This window comes from Panthera pardus, unplaced genomic scaffold, assembly GCF_024362965.1.
Source record: "Panthera pardus isolate Hobbes unplaced genomic scaffold, ASM2436296v1 HiC_scaffold_2, whole genome shotgun sequence".
Classification (NCBI taxonomy): Eukaryota; Metazoa; Chordata; class Mammalia; order Carnivora; family Felidae; genus Panthera; species Panthera pardus.
Window position 1 is genome coordinate 132928940 of NW_026526765.1, and position 19039 is coordinate 132947978.

A 19039-nucleotide genomic window follows, 5' to 3' on the forward strand; every position below is an offset into this window, starting at 1 on the left:
CCTAAGAATACTGAAACTTTCTAAATTTAAATAAGTGAAATTCAATCACATTTTCTTATTTTAAACAGCAATATGATTAACAAAATGCCACCATGAAACATTGAATATTAAATAAATTTGTTTATAACTTTAAAGTTCTTTTATACACGTATAGTATACACATACAGTTTCTTATGTGTTTTTTTTTTTAAGAAAACTGTAGGATATTGTTAATCTTCACTGTATGTATGTATGTATGTATTTCTTCTCCTTTTGTGTTTGAGAAGATTTTGGACACATTTTAGATCAGTTGACAGTAATACTGCATCTTTGCCATGAACACCAAAAACCACAGAAAAGAAACCAACTTGTATAAGGATGTTTGTCCCAAAACTAAAATGAAAAAGCTAACATTTCTGGGGTATGTTAAGGTCTTCCAGATTCTGGAAAACAATTGTTAAGATTAAAATTTGAGCATCATGATCAAAATTTGATACTACGTCCATTTTTTTAATCCCCTCTCAATATGGTCTCTGCAACAGAGCCAGCCACTTGTTCCAAGTACTGGGTTGCTCAGACGAGCACGTCATTCTTCAAGTCTTGCCCACGGCCGACAGAGTACTCACTGTTGATGGCTTCTTATAAAACATTGGGTTCTCAAGCATCCATATTTGAACTGTCCTCTCCATTAATTTCAACTTGTCAACAATGAGAAACATTTATTAAGTATCATATTACTTAGCTGATTGTAAAAAAATGATAATAAAATAGAAATATTCCATGCCTTTGGGGATCATAAATTATATAAGTCACCCTAATAAATGGTTGTCCTTTAATTAGATGGTTATAATACCTATCGAGTTAAGTTTTCCTTTGGATTTTAAGCCAACAGCCTGTAAATTTCTTTATTAATTTTATCATAAATGCAGGCACATTACGTGGTTTAGTCCTTTGAATTTCTGCCAGTTCCCTTCATTTTTCTTTTAACTTACCAGGGAATTGTCCTGTATCCCTTAATTTCAATCTCTTATTCCTTATTTTCATTTTCTTTCCCTTTCTGAAAGCCAGGCAAATTGTGGGTTTGTGGAGTTAAACACTTTATATGTTGAGTGATCTTTATTAGGCCTACATATGTCAACAAACAATACAATATCTGTGAGCATTAAACTTTCAACATTTAATGCAGATATCAATGAATGTGCTTTGGATCCCGATATATGTGCCAATGGAATTTGTGAAAATTTACGTGGTAGTTACCGTTGTAATTGCAACAGTGGCTACGAGCCAGATGCCTCTGGAAGAAACTGTATTGGTAAGTTGCTGTATTTATACGAGAACCTTTTGTATAGTTTCATTTCATGGATTATAAGAGAAATTGAAATACAAATAAGTGAATAAAACTGCAGATCTTACAGTTTCTCTTTCCTTCTTATAGAAAGAAATAAAGCTATTGGAATCCACCCAATTCTGTTACAAAATAACAAACTTTTTAGTGGCAGAACTTAGTATTTAAATCATTCTGTTCCCAAATGAATAGATATATACTCAGTTGTTGTCTTGTTGTATTTCTGGATATATCTAAATCGTGCAGGTTTTTTTTTCCACTAAGAAAGGGACTTCAGAGTTAACAAGGCAGTAAGTTAAGAAAATGAACTGTTACAGGTTTAAAAAACTTTGACTTACAAGGAAACAACTAGTTGCTACAACTTATCCAAACATAGGTGTTTCTTTATGTAATTTATAAGAGAAGGTTTATAAAAACTCAGGTACCTAGTTCATCTATTCGAGAATTTGTGAAGAATTTAGATTTTCTCATAGAGCACTGAGTCCATTTTTATAAAACGAATGCTGTCAACTCATCATTATACATAATAATGGTTACACCTAATCACTGATGACTCTTAAAACCAAGTTTTGATGATTATGATTAGGAAAAAAATATTTTTCAGCCCTTATGGCACTGAATTTTATTATTGAATATATTCATTTGATCTTGAGTTGAAGACATATGTACAGATAGATGTATAAGTCTGTATTAAATATCATATGCTTATAATGGATTTTGACACTCATGAGGAAGGGCACCAGCCAAAGATTATTGAACATTTATAAAAACATGTAAACCTACTACCTGATATTCACCAGAAGAAAAGTTGCTTCCAGCAAAACTGCTGAACACAGTTGAGCACAGGGGCACGCTACTGGAAACAGGGAGATTCAGTGAGCATTTATTCCCTAAACATGTTTCATGGCACTACTTGACTCTTTAAAGTAAGAATATGCATAATTTTGATAAAAATTAGAACTACATTTTAAAATTAAAATGAGGCCAGATTTTAGTTTTAGTTGGCTAGGGTTGCTGTAAAAACAAACAAACAAACAAACAAACAAAACCTACAAAGTTTGAGTTGCTTCAAGCAAGAGAAATTTATTGTCTCATAATTTGGGAAGCCACAAATCCAAAATCAAGGTATTCAGAGAGAGGGCTATGCTCTCTCTAATGGCTCCAGGACAGGATCTTTCCTTTCCTCTTCTAGCTTCGGGTGTTTGCCTGCAATCTTGATGTTCCTTGGCCTGCAGTTGCATCACTCTGGTCACATGTACATCTTTTCCGTGTCTTTTCACTTCATCTCCCTGCTCTGTTTCACATCATTTCCCCTTTTTTATGGACAGTGGCCATATTGGATTACATCCTACCCTAATGATCTCACTTTAGCTTAATTACTTCTATAACATTCCTTTTCCCAAATAAGGTCACATATTGGCTTCAACCTAAGTTTTTTTGAGGAACACATTTTAACCCAAAGCATGGAATAGTAGGTAAATAATTTGTGATGCAGCAAGCTGTCACAATCATGGGGAAGTGTATGGAACTGCTTAAAATACAGTGTTACCAAGTCAGAATGGGAGCAAAAACATAACATCCAAACGAAAAAAGATCAGATAAGACACAAAAAATAATATTTATCAGTGCTGATAGAAGTGCAGCAAATATTTCTCCAATATCTGTTTTCCAAATTTTTACAACAGTATACCATATATATCGTTTGGTAAAGTACAGTTGTTATTCATGAGACTAAAAATATAACTGTAGGTTAAAGGAACTATGCTCCCCACACTTCATTTTTTCTTTCTTTCTGTTATTAACTACATTTGCAAAAATGAGCAAGGACATGAAGATAAAACTCAGTGTGAGCTTCTTAAACCTGAGCATTACATAATATTTTCTAGGCTGTTGTAGACTTCTAACAGAATATACAAAATAGATCATTAATTCCCCATAAATAATGAATTGTGTCTGAAGTAAAAACCTAATGGAAAAAGAGTAGTAAGCACCTTTTGTTTAGTGCCATTTAACGCATTTTGATTAGATTTTAATTTAAAAAAACTTTTTAAAATCATCTCTTATTTTTATTATAAACAAGTATATAGGTGAGTGAGTAATCTTTTGATGTATTTCATTGGTACTTTCAAATATATAGTGTGTGTGTGTGTGTGTGTGTGTGTGTGTGTGTGTGTTCGTTCATTCAGGGACTTAAGAACATTTTCAAAATGGGCACCAGTATAAGAATGTTCTTGTACAAGTAAAACCAAATATATTTTGCTTAGGATCAAGGAATGTACTGTCGGCACAAAGAGACTAAGTCTTTTTGGTGGGGTGGGTGCGGGGCAGTGAGATAGGCAAAGGGAATTAAATGAAGTGTCCACTTCCAGTTGTAAAATAAATAAGTCACAGGGATAAAAAGTACAGCACAGGGAATATGGTCAATAATATTGTAAAAAATTTGTAATTACTCTCACCATGGGGAGCATTGCATGATATATATAAATATTGAATCACTATATTGTAAACCTGAAACTAATATAATATTACATGTCAACTGTACTTCACTTAAAAATATATTAATTTTTTAAAAGAGATGACATCAAGGAGGGGATAAGAAAAATAAAAATAAAACTTTATTGGTCATCGGATTGTTCAACATGTGTTTCTCCTGTCTTTGAATGGCGGTTTTCAGACATTGATGAGTGCTTGGTAAACAGACTGCTCTGTGACAATGGCCTGTGCAGAAACACGCCTGGAAGTTACAGTTGCACGTGCCCACCTGGGTATGTGTTCAGAACGGAGACAGAGACATGTGAAGGTAAGAGATGTCTTCCTTGCCTAGTTGTGAAGCGTAAGTACCTAGATGGCCATCGATGTTTGTCAAGTACATTGATGAAACAAGATAGTGAACAGAGTATTGTTTGAATATTTTTAAAATTCAATGATCTCCTTCAGCCTCATCTGTCAATTTTGGGAAATCGCATGTACTGGGGTGTCTGGCTGGCTCATTTGGTAGAGGATCTAACTCTTGATCTCAGGGTCATGAATTTCAGCCCCAGGGTTGGTATAGAGATTACTTAAGTAAATAAATATACCTTAAAAAAATAAAGAAGGAGTGCCTGGGTGGCTCAGCTGGATAAATGTCTGACTTCAGCTCAGGTCATGAGATCACAGTTCTGGGTTCCAGCCCCGCGTCGGGCTCTATGCTGACAGCTCAGGGCCTGGATCCTGCTTCAAATTCTGGGTCTCCTTCTTTCTATGCCCCTCCCCCACTCACGCTCTGTCTCTTTCTCTCAAGAATAAATAAATGTAAAATTAAAAAAAATTAAAAAAAAAAGAAGAAATAGTAGGTACCTAACCCAGTTTATAAACCCATCAGTTTTGTTCCATTCAGATAAAATATCAACAAACATTTTGAAATATGGGTTGGGGGGGTGGGTAGTGAAAGGAGCCAGTTTGTTTTACTTGCTGAAATTAAATGTCAGATTTTTTTTGTTTTCTTTTCCCCTTTTAAAAACTGTCATATACTAGCCTCGGGGAAACCTGGCAGGTAATGTCAGAATCAGCCCTGAGGGACTTTCTCTATGGATTGATTGATACACCTCAGAGATTGGCCCAGAAAATATTTGGGGCCTGAGTAAAAATGGTCACCATAAATAAATGTATAGTCTAAGGAAATTGTCGTTGCCATTTGATGATTTAAAAGTTACCATTTAGGTTTATTGATAGTAAATCTCTGGTTAAAAACTTCTTTCTTTTAACCACATTTTTGGATAGTGGATGCTGTGTGAATTACTTACATGAACAAGGGCCTTATTTTCAGTGAGATACCAGCTAAGCAAGCAGGGCATTCAATTATGATTTTGTTTCTTTATCTAAGTCCTGTGTATTTCTGAATAATCCGTTGTCTGACTCCTAGTCATTGTTCTTTTTAAGTCTTACTGGGGAGTGTGGGGGCGGTGGGAGGGGGCACCTATACAAGTGTCCCCTGAAGGTCTCAAATCCAGAAACTGCTGCCAAAGTTACTTAAAAAAAGATTCCATCTTTAATTATTTTGAATAGACCTTTCCTTATCTGTTGAAATAGTTCTTTTTTGGTGACTCCATAGCCAAGAAAAGAGCAGTAGTAATATGATGCAAAAAGATGTTACCATTCTCTTTTCTTATTGTTTCATTTCAAAGCATTCTTGTGAACTGAAACAAGTTAGGGCTTGAACAAGATGCCAGAACACAAGTGACTCAGCTGAAGTCAATGAAATGCAATTACAAAGTGCAATTCTAAGTTTGGATTGAATTGGAGGGACCATTGAAAAATACTAATAAGCCTGAAGAAAACAACAAACAATAAGAAAAAACCCCTAAGTATAAAAGGCAGTTTCTCTAAACTCAGTCCTGATACCTGTCCCCCTACTACCCCCACCTCTTGCAGGAGCTCCTCAAAGAGCAACACTTCTTTCTTTCCATCCTAGTTAAAGTACTTGAAGATTCATCTTCTCCATAGTTGAGCAGAAACGATAGAAAAGCTGTCTTTTTTTTTTTTTTTTTTTTAATGTTTCTTTCTGAGAGAGACAGAGTGTGAGCAGAGGAGGGGCAGAGAGTGAGGGAGACGCTGAATCTGAAGAAGGCTCCAGGCTCTGAGCTGTTGGCAGAGAGGCTGACACGGGACTCGAACCCTTGAACCATGAGATCATGACCTGAACCGAAGTGGGATGCTTAGCTGACTGAGCCCCCAAGATGCTGCTGAAAAGCTGTCTTTTTTAAGTAGCTCAGGTGTCACCAATGTATTCAGCTAGAGTGTTTCCTATATTATCCTTCAGGATTGCTCTGAGAAACATACTCTGTAAAAAAAAAAATACTCTGGCCGTATTTCCTCTATAGGTTTTTTTTTTTTTTTGAGGCAGCAAGAAGGGATTTCAAGAGTTGTAGTGTTTTGTTTTGTTTTGTTTTTTTCTTTATTCCCAACTTTCTGCATTTCCTTCCCATTGTGCTTGATCAGTTTTATCTTTTGTGTTTGTGAGGATGAGCTTCTCTTAAGGGTCAGGAAACTCTGAAAGCATGTCAGCTTAGGATACCTTCTTGGTTTAACGGGGAAGCTGATGAACTAGTTTCCCTGCCCAGTAAAAATACCATTTAGTCCTGTCTTGAGAGAGGCACATAATGGGGAACGAGGTGGATGGTGTCTTTGAATCAGTTTGGTCCCACTTGTGTTTGTACACTGAATTGTCAGTGATTTTTATAGCATTTTCCCACCATTGTAACAAGTAAGATGGAAGTGAAGAGTACTAACGCTTAAATAAAAGGCAGGGTCTCACCTGCCTGCAGGAACAATTGAAGAGTAGGAGCGAATGGTGTTTAAGCAAATGGTTGGATGACTATATAAATATGAGGGACATTGGGACCAAATCAGGCAACAGTGTTAGTTAGAATGAGTGCTCTTTACTTTTGTCCAAAGGATAATTGTTCATGATAAGTCTAAGCCTTTTCTTTAATATGAAATATATTTCGTATCTGTCATTCATAAGAACGAAGCTCATGTTATGTAAATAGAAGAGAAATGATAGAGAAATATTTTGGCTCTAGCCTGATGGCATTTGTGGAAATAAAAGTGATTTATTGTGAGAAACCTAACCAGATAGCTTATTTCTCACTTTCTTCCCACTGTTAAGTCATTTGCATTTTATTAAGTGTTTAAAAAAAAAAAAGATTTGAAGGTCACGATTGTCTTTTTCCCTTGGGTCTTCTCATTTCTGCCATTGCATTCACACAGTAAATGTGTCTGCCTGAAGCATTTCTCCTTATTCTGTCCTTTCTAAACTAATTTCCAAAGACTAGGCTGGGAATTATTAGCAGATTCAGTGGAGACTCCAGCTTTCTCTGTATATATTTACTATAGTCACTAATTTTGCTTGTCGTTCATGTTTTCAACAGGCTATTTTAAATATATAATAAATAGCAGTAATAATAAAGTTCTGCTGATAGTTCAGACGAAAGTTTCAAAAAATTTATTTTACTTTTTTTGTTTGAGCTCCACAAGTCTGTGAAAGTTAACATTTTTACAGCAAGCACTGTGGTTTAGATTGTGTTTCCAGTGACATAACTAGTTAAATGTAAACCAGATGTGCTTTGAAGTTTATTTCCAGGAATGTACAGTGAACTGTTTCAATTCCTGGTTCCATGACATTTGTAACATAAAAACATTGTATTTAAAGAAAAATTAAACCATTGATATTTGTAGCTGTCATTGTGTGTGTTTATAGTTTGGGAGTTCATAATTGCTTAATTTAGAATAGGGATTTCAAAATATATGATAATTGACATTTTGCTTTTTTTAGGAGCTTTTTACAAATGAAATTCATAGGCGAATTATATATAGTTTGTCCTCAGATTAGTTATCTGCTTCTTTTTTTGACTATCTGGTTCCCTCTTCCCGTTGTGTTTTTACTAAAAGAATTGCAGTACTCTGGAATAGATGCTTTCATTTTAAATCTGTGCTATATTTACAAAACCCGCTCTTGTATTTTTCTTTTAAGAGGATTTCTTGCTACAAACAAACTGATTAAAAACAAAAAAAGATGCATTCATATTTCCTCAATTTCTACTTCAAGAATTAAATTAGTACCTAGGTACTTCCTTAGTAATTTTGAAGTAGTAAAGAGGGTATATACCTGTTTTCCACGTTGATTTTTAAATTTGTGTTTCAAGTCCATAGACTTGCAAGTGAACAGTGAGCCCTGGCTTTTCAGGAGCAATTTAATTTATATTTGACTTGGGCATTCAAGAGCAAGCATTGCAGTCATTTCGTTATTTTTATGTTTTCCTCAACATAGTATTTTATATTTAATTCAAAGAGGTGTTGAGACGCCTGGGTGGCTCAGTCGGTTGGGCGTCCGACTTCGGCTCAGGTCATGATCTCACGGTCATGAGTTCAAGCCCCGCATCGGGCTCTGTGCTGACAGCTCAGAGCCTGGAGCCTGTTTCAGATTCTGTGTCTCCCTCTCTCTCTGCACCTCCCATGCTCATGCTCTGTCTCTCTCTGTCTCAAAAATAAATAAAAACATTAAAAAAAAAAAAAGAAAAAGGTGTTTAGGAAAAAAAAAAGTACCCTGGTGAGCTCAGAAATGCTTGTGGTCAACAACAGCAAAAAATGCCTTGGGGTATGCTGACCTGTTTCACATAATTAACCAAGTACAAAAAAAAATCTGTATCCTTTCTTTAAATTGAATGGTTGAGTTTATACTGGGAGTCAGTTTTGGGTATTGTTTCTAGTACTTGGACTGAAGCTTGTATTTATTTGTAATTAACTCCCGTTAAACTAATTTTATTGGCTTGACAATTGCTTTAGTTACCACTTGAGAACATGGGTGTGCTTGTTTACTTATGACAGTCAGTTAGGATTTTGTGGATTATGCTATCTGAGTTGGTTAATGATTCAAAGCAGATTAATGACAGCAAAGGTGTGTTTTAAGCAATTAAAAGTTCTCTTTTTTTATTTTACCAAAATCAGTTTTGTTTTGTTTTGGTTTTGATTTTTTTAAAGTCTGTGCACCAAACGTGTAAATGTAAACAGGCTAAAGAGAGAGGCAGGTAGATGAAGTCTGAAAGAGAATACTCTACTCAGTATTAAAGTTTCATCCCTCGTTTCCTGAGTTTTTTCCAGGAGTTTGGAATGAAAGGCAGCATTGTGATATATTGTCTCTAACACAGGCTTTTTTAATTCTTCTAAAACCTCCCAGAGCCACAAATGACAGAAACAGTCAACCTTTGTTTGTGCCCAGCATATTGTACCCAGGAATATGGTTGTTTTCCATCCATTCAGAATTGAGATTTCCCACAGGACAGTTCTATCTTATTGTGGGGGAAATCAATCCCAATTTGTGTAAAGTGGTAGTGAAAGAGTGACAAGTAACGTACTAAATCCTTTCACAATACTGGGCTGATTCCTGTAGTCCTACTGAGCCCCTAGTCCTGTCTGCGTGTATCCATGCTATAAAATTCATGTCTCCGTTCCCCATTCACTTTATGCCTCCTAGATCCATATTAAAATTGCAACAGCCAAGTTTACCAGACATTCTGGCATAGCATGGCTTGTTGGAATAATATTTTCCAGAAACACATGGCAGTTCTAACAGAATCTTTTCCTCCTGGATTGTAGATATAAATGAATGTGAAAGCAACCCATGTGTCAATGGGGCCTGCAGGAACAACCTTGGATCTTTCAATTGTGAATGTTCTCCTGGCAGCAAACTCAGCTCAACAGGATTGATCTGTATTGGTAAGATTCATACACAGGGCTGGTGTTTCAGCTTCAGTGCCAACATAAGTAGAGACCGCAGGCCTTACTGTGGATGAAAACGGAACATGATTACAGGAAGCTAGTAATTAGGAGTTACTTGAGTTGTTTGCTCTCATTATCAGGATCGGAGTAAAACATGATAGCCTAAGCGGGCGGGCTTCTGAATTTTGTTAGCTTCTAAGAAGTGTTCCTGTCAAATGAGTAGATACATTATGCTGTAGATCATGAGCATTTGCATACCACACACAGATTTATGTTTGCTACCCTAGAATGCCTTAGGAACCGAGGCAATCAAATCCCTGCTGCATACTTTTCATAACACAATTCAGAACAATAATGTGATAGAATTTGGTCTCAGTTAATAGGACAAGAATTGGAGGCCTTTAAACAAATAGAGGGAATTTACTATTTTTTCATTTCCCCCATCAATCGTAAATGTATAGGCCCAAGGAAGGAAAGATAACGTTTCCTGCTGTTGGAAATTTAAGGAGAAAGATGCTGAAACTTCCAAACTGGTATCTTTTTATAGGTCTCAAAACATTTAAGGTCAGTTTGTGATAATGATGGTAGGATATACTTAAAACAAGATAGTCTGATCTGTTACTGCAAGAAGCAATTCAGCACATGTAATGGGGAAAACTGTCTCACTGTCTGTGGCCCCGTCGGCCAGACATAGGACAGTTCACAGGGTTAGCTAGTATTCACTTTTAAAGTAAACTAAATATATATATTTCCAGATCGGAAGGTATTTTAGTTTTACACAGTGCCAAGTAATTTGTCAGTTTTTGTTATCTAGCCAGCATGAATTTTCAGTTGAATGTTTGTGAAAGACAATAGTATTTTCAGTAGTATGTCTGATGCTTGTACCATTGAGCTGGATGTTAGAATACCTGTTTGTTACATGAAGAAAAAAGACCTAGTCCAAAATTATCAATGAAAACCTTCCCTTTGGAAACGCCAGCTCTTCAGCTCCCCGTGAGGTACAGCTGGTGAAATTTGAGCCTTGCTCGCTTTCCATATTAGGAAACAGACTGCCATCTGCCTGGGGCACTACTTTTTTCTTATAGAATTCCTTTGGGGGAGGGGTGGAGTCAGATCCCGGAAAGGCAGAAATATTTTTGCTAGGCCACAGTTGCCAACTGAAATGGAGTCATTTTATTGTGCAAAGGAAATGAAGTCTGCATTAATTAATGTCAGTTAATTGTCAGTTAATGTGAATTAATTAATGTCGCAGAAAACTAACCCTGTCTGCCACTTGGGCATCAAAAGTACCTTAGTTTTTGCTTCATCGTAAAGACTTCTCTTATTTTGGCCTTTTCCCTTTCTATTTATTAATGAAAAAGGAACAAAGACTTTTTACTCCCGAGTCATTATGTTGGACACTAAACACCACCATATTTTTCTCAGCTGGTGTGTTGGGAGTTTTTACGGGACGTGATCAAACTTGAATATCCCAGCCTAGAGCTGCTCGCAAAGAAATTTACTTAATATTTTAAAATTTTAGACATAATTTTATCTGTTTTTTTTTTCATTGAAAACAGAATTCTAGCTTTAAAATGGAAATAGGTTGTAAAACATACATAGAAAAAAATAGGAAAATTTGTAATAGGACCGACAGTGTCTCTAATCAGTGCTCAGTCTGCAAACCGCTTTTTCATTACAGCCAAATGTCTCTATTTAGAACTGAATAAAAATTCCCTGATACGATTACTAATTTAAAATTAAGTTAGAGCATATAGAAACTGGTGAGATACTTAGAATGTTGAGAGATTTAGAGTATATTCTGCAGACTCCCTAAGTGTAAATTAATCGTAAACTGTTCCGTAAACTGCTTGAAAAGACCATTCATTGTATTCTGGTTGAAAATGATTCAGTGTAATAGAACAATACATTTGATTAATCTTTCCTGGATGACACTGCTCAGCCATTGGATGACTCTTTGTGATCCAGACCAATTTCTCTCATCGTTGGCTTATGTCTGTGTGCTGTCCTCAGTGACATGGACATGACAATGACAAGAGCAGTGGTCTCCCTGGTAACAAGTGATCCTTGCTTCTTTCTTATCTTTACTTGTTAGCAGTGCTCTTCTCTCACCCCTTCTCAAGAAGTTTTCGATTTTTGGCCTTCTCTTCTCCTTTCACTTTTCTGACCCCTTTTTCTCAGTTCCCTGTGTCTTCTGTGTCCTCCTGGCCTCCAGCTTAAAGTGTCACCCTGGTCAGTCCTTGGACCTCCTGGCTTCTCTGTCTACACTCACACTTAAATGGCTTCTACATTGACCCTCACATGTTCGTCTCCTTCCTCAACCTCCCCACTAATTCCAGACTTATATTTCCAACTGTCTGCACACTGTCTCCATTTGGATGTCCAATAGATGCTTCAAACTTAATATGGCCAAAACGTAATTGCTATCTTTTGGCTTGGACCTGTGTCTCCCAGAATGACTTCTGTCTCGGCAAATGGCAGTTCCATTTTGCCAGTCAGCAGCCCGCAAAACCCTGGAGTCATCTTTATGCCTTTCTTTGAAACACCCATTGAATTCATCAGCAAATCCTGTTGATTATATTTGACATTTATCCATATTCCAACCTTTTCTCAGCACTACCTACAACCAACAACCCACCCATCCAAGCCCATATTATTTCTCTTCTTGATTATTACTGTAGCCTCTGTCTTATCTTTGTCTTCTCATTATCTGCCACCCTACAGTCTTTCCTTAGAGTTGACATTGTAGGTCAGGTCTTCCCTCACGACCTTTGTTAATATAACAGTCTTTTTCCAACGTACACCCTCAAGACTGCTTATCCTGCTTTATTTTTTTCAGAGTTCTCACCCAGCCCCTAACCACACAACTACATAACTACATCTGATGTGTGTATGTGTGTATGTCTGTACACACACATAAAAACAATCAGAGCAAGAGAGATGCATCTGTATGTATGGATATGTATCAGTGGATTTTGTGACTTTTGAGTGCTGATAGCATGCCAGCCAAAAGAAACATGGTGTTACAAAGTGAAGGCTCTGAAATCAGACTGTGTGCGGCTTTGAGTTGTGATGTGGACACTGTACCACCCGGGTGACCTTGTGGTAAACTAGCTGACCTCTGCGGGCCTCAGTTTTCTCCTCTGCAAATTGTAGCTACTTTCACGTGTAAATAAATGAAGATGGGAAAAGCCCTATAAAAAGCCATTCATTTGAGACCTGATACAGTCTGATGAGAAAGTCTTTTTCATTTGCACACAGTTTTCTACCCAAACTGAATCTTGCAACAAAGAAAGGCACCCCATCCCTTTTTGTGTTACTTATTTTGTTTTCACTTCTGGCCCTGAGGCCTTGGGCAACAGGGTACTTACTCCTACCTTGCTTGCGTTCAGTCGGGACTCTGAAACCACAGTGGCTTCCGAACCTGCAATTTTACTGTAATTCTCTTTCGCTGTCTCCCATTATGCTTTATTTTTATTGTTGTATTTAGCAGTAAAGCTTTACCCGTATTATTAAATGAATTTTAAGGTACATACCATGGGAATATACTTTTTTCTTTATTGTTCTCCGAGGCTGTGTGCCGCAGTAGGCTGTTAAGTTTCTGTCAGACTGTAGTACTCACCTAAGGAGTTTGTCAACTCCTCAGGCTCCTAGGCCGCACACCTGCAGACTTGTGAATCCATATTTGAACAAGAGCCTTGGCAGTGTCACGCACCCTGAACTGAGAGCCACAGTGCTGTAAGGAAGGCTTCGTGTAGGATTTATTTTACCCAACTCCTATTTGCCCCACCAACTTTGCTGGATTCCTTGTCACCATTACAAAATAAGCTATTCAGCAGTCACGTAAGGAAGATCCTCAGTTACGTGTGATATGGAGACAGACTAAAAAGTAAGAGTAGTTACCGCTAGACGGTTGGGTACATGTCCTTTTTATATGGTCCCTTCTTTTTCTTCAAATAGTTGGCCATCAGCATGCATTCTTCTTTAAAGTAGAGTTAAAGCTACATATATAGTATGTCTAGGCAAATGCCTGAAAGAAAAATCCATCAGGTATTAACCCTGATGTGTCTTAGTGGTAGTGTCCTGGGTGATGTTTCTTTTCTTCTTTATCTTGTAATTTTTTAATAAATTATTCATCAAATAATTATCTTCAGTTAGAGAAATACTGGTGTCTCTGATCTAGAACGTAAATAGTGTGTGGTTTGTTTGGTGGGGGATTACAAGAGAAGGAAATCATTTAAGGAATTTTTTTTGGTAAAATCTTAAATATCAGAGCATTTATCATAAGAGATAAATCTTGTGAGTGTTTTTCACACAAGGAATGATCTTAGCGTGGTAATGCACTGTGTTTGTAAATACCAGCATAAAATCTTAGACAACAGTGGCTGCTTGTGGAGTATCACTAGATTTCATTATAAAAATTATCATACCTTATGAGATGTACATGGTATAATACTGGGCTTACGTGTGATATAGTATATTTAAAATACATGTACACAGAAATAGGTTTGAAACATACGCAGTGAAACGTTTTTAAAATAATGCTCTTGTTAAATACTGTAATAAAAATTGCCTATGTCATATATAACTGAATTGCATTGTCTTCAGAGATGAGAGCTCCCCATTCCTTCCTGTTCCTTTTCAGACAGCCTGAAAGGGACGTGTTGGCTCAACATCCAAGACAACCGTTGTGAGGTGAACATTAATGGAGCCACTCTGAAATCCGAATGCTGTGCCACGCTCGGAGCTGCCTGGGGCAGCCCCTGTGAACGGTGTGAACTAGGTAGGGGGCCGTCCAGGGCTCCTTCTGGACTTGTCACAGGAGCTTCTCCTTCACACAGCCAGACACCTGTCTCACTATGTATTTCCATAGTGGGGAAGACCATAAGATCACGACCCTTTTCTGTTGTATCTTTTCTGTTGAAATCCATTCACTTGTTGAAATAGGTACTTGGTTTATCCCTTGACTGTAAGCAGACCTTCTGAGCACCCTCGACAAGGAAGGGAACTAGCTGGAATCTAGCTGCTCAGTGACTGTCAGTATCCGTCAGGATCCGTGTCTGCATGTGCCCAAGTAGAAGATGGCGTCTCTTTGCCTTACATCTTTTTACTTGTCTATTTGTAATTTAGCTGAGGATGTAAAAGCAAGACTGAACTGTAGGAAAACTGTCAGAATCTCAGTGTGGCTCAGCACTGATGGGAATTACCACCGTATGTCACGCACTCTACTGAATTGATCGGAGGGCATCTGGAGCCTTGGCCTCTAAAACCCCAGCTTGTGGTTTTTAGTCAGTTCAACTTAGATTCCGTTATACTGTTTCTTGAACTTAAAACACTTAGGTTTCCTTTTGTAATGAGGTTCTGTTGTTCTCACAGATACAGCTTGCCCAAGAGGCTTTGCCAGGATTAAAGGTGTTTCTTGTGAAGGTGAGTGTATACTTGGACAATACTGTAAGTGTTTAGAGCAGTATGTCACGTTGACGTTCACTTCAGAGATTTATCATTCTTAAAAACCTCAGTACAATAAAAACAATGAATCAACAAATGTTTTGTAATAATACTCTTGGAAAACAGCTTAGAGTTCCCCCATTTCTCCTCTTTTATGCTGGTGGGTAAATTTTCATGGGGACACTGTTAGGTGTCAAGGCACAAAACAGCTGGGAAGGGAGTGTGTCTGGGCTGTTTTATGGATGGGCAAGGCCGTGGTCATTTTCACACCTGGTGCCTAGGAAACCCAGTGGTTGCACTGTGAAATATTTCTGTTCAGGCCAAGTAATAATCCACATTGTGTTGCAGATTGAATCTGCTATATGGGAAGACTACACCTGCTTTTTCTATTTCTAACATCTTTTATCCCTCTGCTTGCTTCATTTCCCTGCAGACGTTAACGAGTGTGAGGTATTTCCTGGCGTTTGTCCAAATGGACGCTGTGTCAATAGCAAAGGATCTTTTCATTGTGAGTGCCCTGAAGGCCTTACGTTGGATGGAACTGGCCGTGTGTGTCTGGGTAAGACTCACATCCTCATGGATTTTATGCATGAAACCAGCGATGAATTTTTCTCATTTCTTGGGCATTGACCAATTCAAAACCATTGGGTCTATATAGCTGGAAACAGACTTAAGTGGGATATTTGGAAGGAAAATCACTAGACGTTATTTTTAAAGTGACTGTATTTAAGTGACATGGTTCCTGTATAATACAGAAAGTTGGTACTGCTCAACAATTATCTCAAAAGTCAGTTTCTTTAATCAGGTATTTCGGGCAGGGTCAGTCTTTCACATTGGCCAATGGAGTAAGAAAACTATCTATGTTTTGAACATAAAAGAAAAATTGGAGACTAGTGTTTGGAGTCAACGTTTATCAGGTCATTGAAGTTACACTCTTAGAGAAGACAGTGAGGAAGCCCTGGATAAGGTTATTGTTTCTTTTTTTTTTTTTTAAATGTTTTTATTTATTTTTGAGACAGAGAGAGACAGAGCATGAGCAGGGGAGGGGCAGAGAGAGAGGGAGACACAGAATCTGAAGCAGGCTCCCGGCTCTGAGCTGTCAGCACAGAGCCCGACATGGGGCTCGAACTCACGGACTGTGAGATCATGACCTGAGCCGCAGTCAGACGCTTAACCGACTGAGCCAACCAGGCGCCCCTATTGTTTCTTTTTAAAAACATTGCCAGATAGGGCAGCTGGGTGGTACAGTTGGTTGAGCAACTGACCCTTGATCTTGGCTCAGCTCATAATCTTACGGTTTGTGAGTTCGTCCCACATAGGGCTCTGCAGGGACTCTCGGAGCATGCTTGGGATTCTCTCTTCCTGTCTCTCTGCTGCTCCCCCACTTATGCTCTCTCTCTCTCTCTCTCTCAAAATAAATAAACTTAATTTAAAAAAAAATTGCCTGATCCTAGTCCTTCCTTTACCACCTGAGAGTTTAAGTTTTCCTAATGCTTTATTTTCTAAAAATCTAAAATGAGGAAGCTCTTTCTTTCAACATCATTAGTACAGAAATACATAATTGACCTTATCATTATCAATGTCATTTTGCCTGAATCAGAGTTTGATTAATGAAAAAGAAACTTTTCTTAATCTTGTATTGTATCTAAGCAGTTTTTATTTAATTATGGGATTCCCCAACATGCTATAGAACAGTCAGTTTTTCTTTTCTTTTCTTTTTTTTTTTTTGCTGCCCCACCCGCCCCAGTTTTTATTTTCTAAAATAACTTTTTATTCATAGGCTTATAGGTTTATATAAGCTTATATAAGTTTGTAAGTTTTTATTTATAGGTTTATATTTGTAATTTAAGCTTGTACACAACACATAGGCATTGATAGTGTTATAGTCAGATATCTTTAAGGTATTTATTTATTTTTATTTATTTTATTTTTTTAAATTTTATTTTAGAAAGAGAACAAGCAAGTGGGGGAGGGCAAAAGGGGGGAAAGAGAGAGAGAGAGAAAGGAACAGAGAATCTTAAGCAGGCTCCACACTTAGTGCAGAACCAACGTGGGGCTTGATCTCATGACCTTGGAATCATGACCTGAACTGAAATCAAGAGGAGGAAGCTCAACTGACTGAGCCACCCAGGTGCCCCTAAGGTATTTAAATGTATCGGTGATTTTTTAAATTAGTAGTAAAAACTGTTTGCAACATCATACAGATTAGTTATTATAATTGACACGGATTTCATTTTAAGTTAATTTTAATAGTATATTTAAATTAGGCTACAAAGTATGACTATAAAATCATATGGAACTGGTTAGAAATGATAATATCCAAAGTCCAATAATAAAGGAAAATTCTTTTCAGATTTTTATTGTTAAATTATCTAACAAAGTATCTTTTGAAGATGCCAAATAACAGTATCAATATTGGTCGAATGACTAATATATCAAATTGCTTTCAGTAACCAAAGAATTCTATACCTGAAGAGATATATTAGTAATTGTAAATTATCACTCAACAAAGTATGTTCCCAATAATATTATTCAAATTCAAACCTTTTATAATATTCTAAAAGGATGCATTGAAGTCTTCATTCTCGCACTTGGGTTAAATGTTTTTGGCACTACTTGAACTATTGTACAAAAATGCACTGTGGCTCCGGACATGAGGAAGTTTCAAGAAGAGACTAACATTTGAAAATGTAAAATATCCTGAGAACAAAAGTAGAGGAAAACCACTTTGATAGAAACTGATCTAAATCAGGGTTCCAAATTCGAATACTTTCAGGGGCTAGGCGGGTAACTTCAATGAGTGAGGTGATAATAGGAGTCTTGAGGACTGCTGCAAACTCTAGATAGAGAGCATATACTATCCCAAAGTTTCCAAATGCATATTCTAATTTCTCTGCCAGTCAGTAAAAACATTCCCAGGCCAGATGTGGCCAATGTACAGTGTTTTGATTCCTGAGGCAGATATTGATATGGATCTGTGTAGCAAAGACACAGGATTACTCTGCCAGCCTCTCATAACTTTTCACATATTAAGTTCAAATGCTTTTTATTTATTTTATTTTATTTTTTTTAGCTAATCTTGCTTCTTGAGCAAATTACTTCAATGACGTCAGAAACAGTTTGACTCAGTCCATAGTTCTCAGGGTACCTAAATAAAACTTACATATCTTGTTAAGATCCTTACTGCCCTGGCAACAGTATTAGATGGGGTTGGCTGTGACTGAGAACAGCCCCTGGATGCCTGGAGGTCATGAGACTTCATGGATTACTGTTGTACCTCACGCTACCAGAGAGCATGGCTTTGGAATTGGTGTTGGTGAGGATATAGAAGTCAGAATCCCCTACTGTGAATACCTATAGTCAGTCTACCAACTCAAAATGGAAATTTACTACAGTGATTTATTTCTTTAAAAATAGGACTTTGTAATTACCATCCTTGGAAACATTTGTAACTATAAGCTAAAGGAGGTTGCTAAAGTTTATGGTGCCTTTGCTTGAGCACTTGAAAGACCCAGTATTGACAGGAACTAAAATAGTAAACATATTTATTTCTTTATATTTATATTTCCATTAGGGATCTCTTATTCTCTGTTAAACAGTTGTGAGGTTTAGGAAAGGATTTGATACCTTGAAATGCCAATATCAAATAAAACATACTATGTGATTAAGGAAAACCTTTTTGATCTCATTATCCATATTTAGCCAAGTATCCATTATCCATATAGCCAAATGTTTGACTGTAGTTTGACCAACAACTCTGTTGACTAATAGATAAATGTGTGATTTACACACCATGCTAATTTATCTTATCTTGTGACTCTTGATTGATCTAAGGTCCTGGTATGTTTCAAGATTAAAGGGAAAATTTGACATTTAAGCAAATAATTTGGCCCTTACTAGAGCAGATTTACATAATGCAGGACAAAAACCATGATGCAAAAGGTAAATTTGACCAGAAAAAAAAACAAACAAACTTGAAATGCAAAAATACTCTTTTTCCTTTGTAAAGCT

The 19039-nt window shown here is 37.0% G+C and overlaps 1 protein-coding gene across 1 annotated transcript in view; it reads left to right on the forward strand.

The window, feature by feature from the left end:
* Positions 1–19039, forward strand: part of FBN2 (fibrillin 2) — a 255858-nt gene that overhangs the window by 157882 nt on the left and 78937 nt on the right. The window contains exons 18-23 of the mRNA XM_019422114.2: positions 1166–1291; positions 3999–4124; positions 9458–9577; positions 14226–14363; positions 14957–15007; positions 15462–15587. Coding sequence (XP_019277659.1) covers positions 1166–1291; positions 3999–4124; positions 9458–9577; positions 14226–14363; positions 14957–15007; positions 15462–15587 — 687 coding nt within the window. The remainder of the gene's footprint in view (positions 1–1165; positions 1292–3998; positions 4125–9457; positions 9578–14225; positions 14364–14956; positions 15008–15461; positions 15588–19039) is intronic.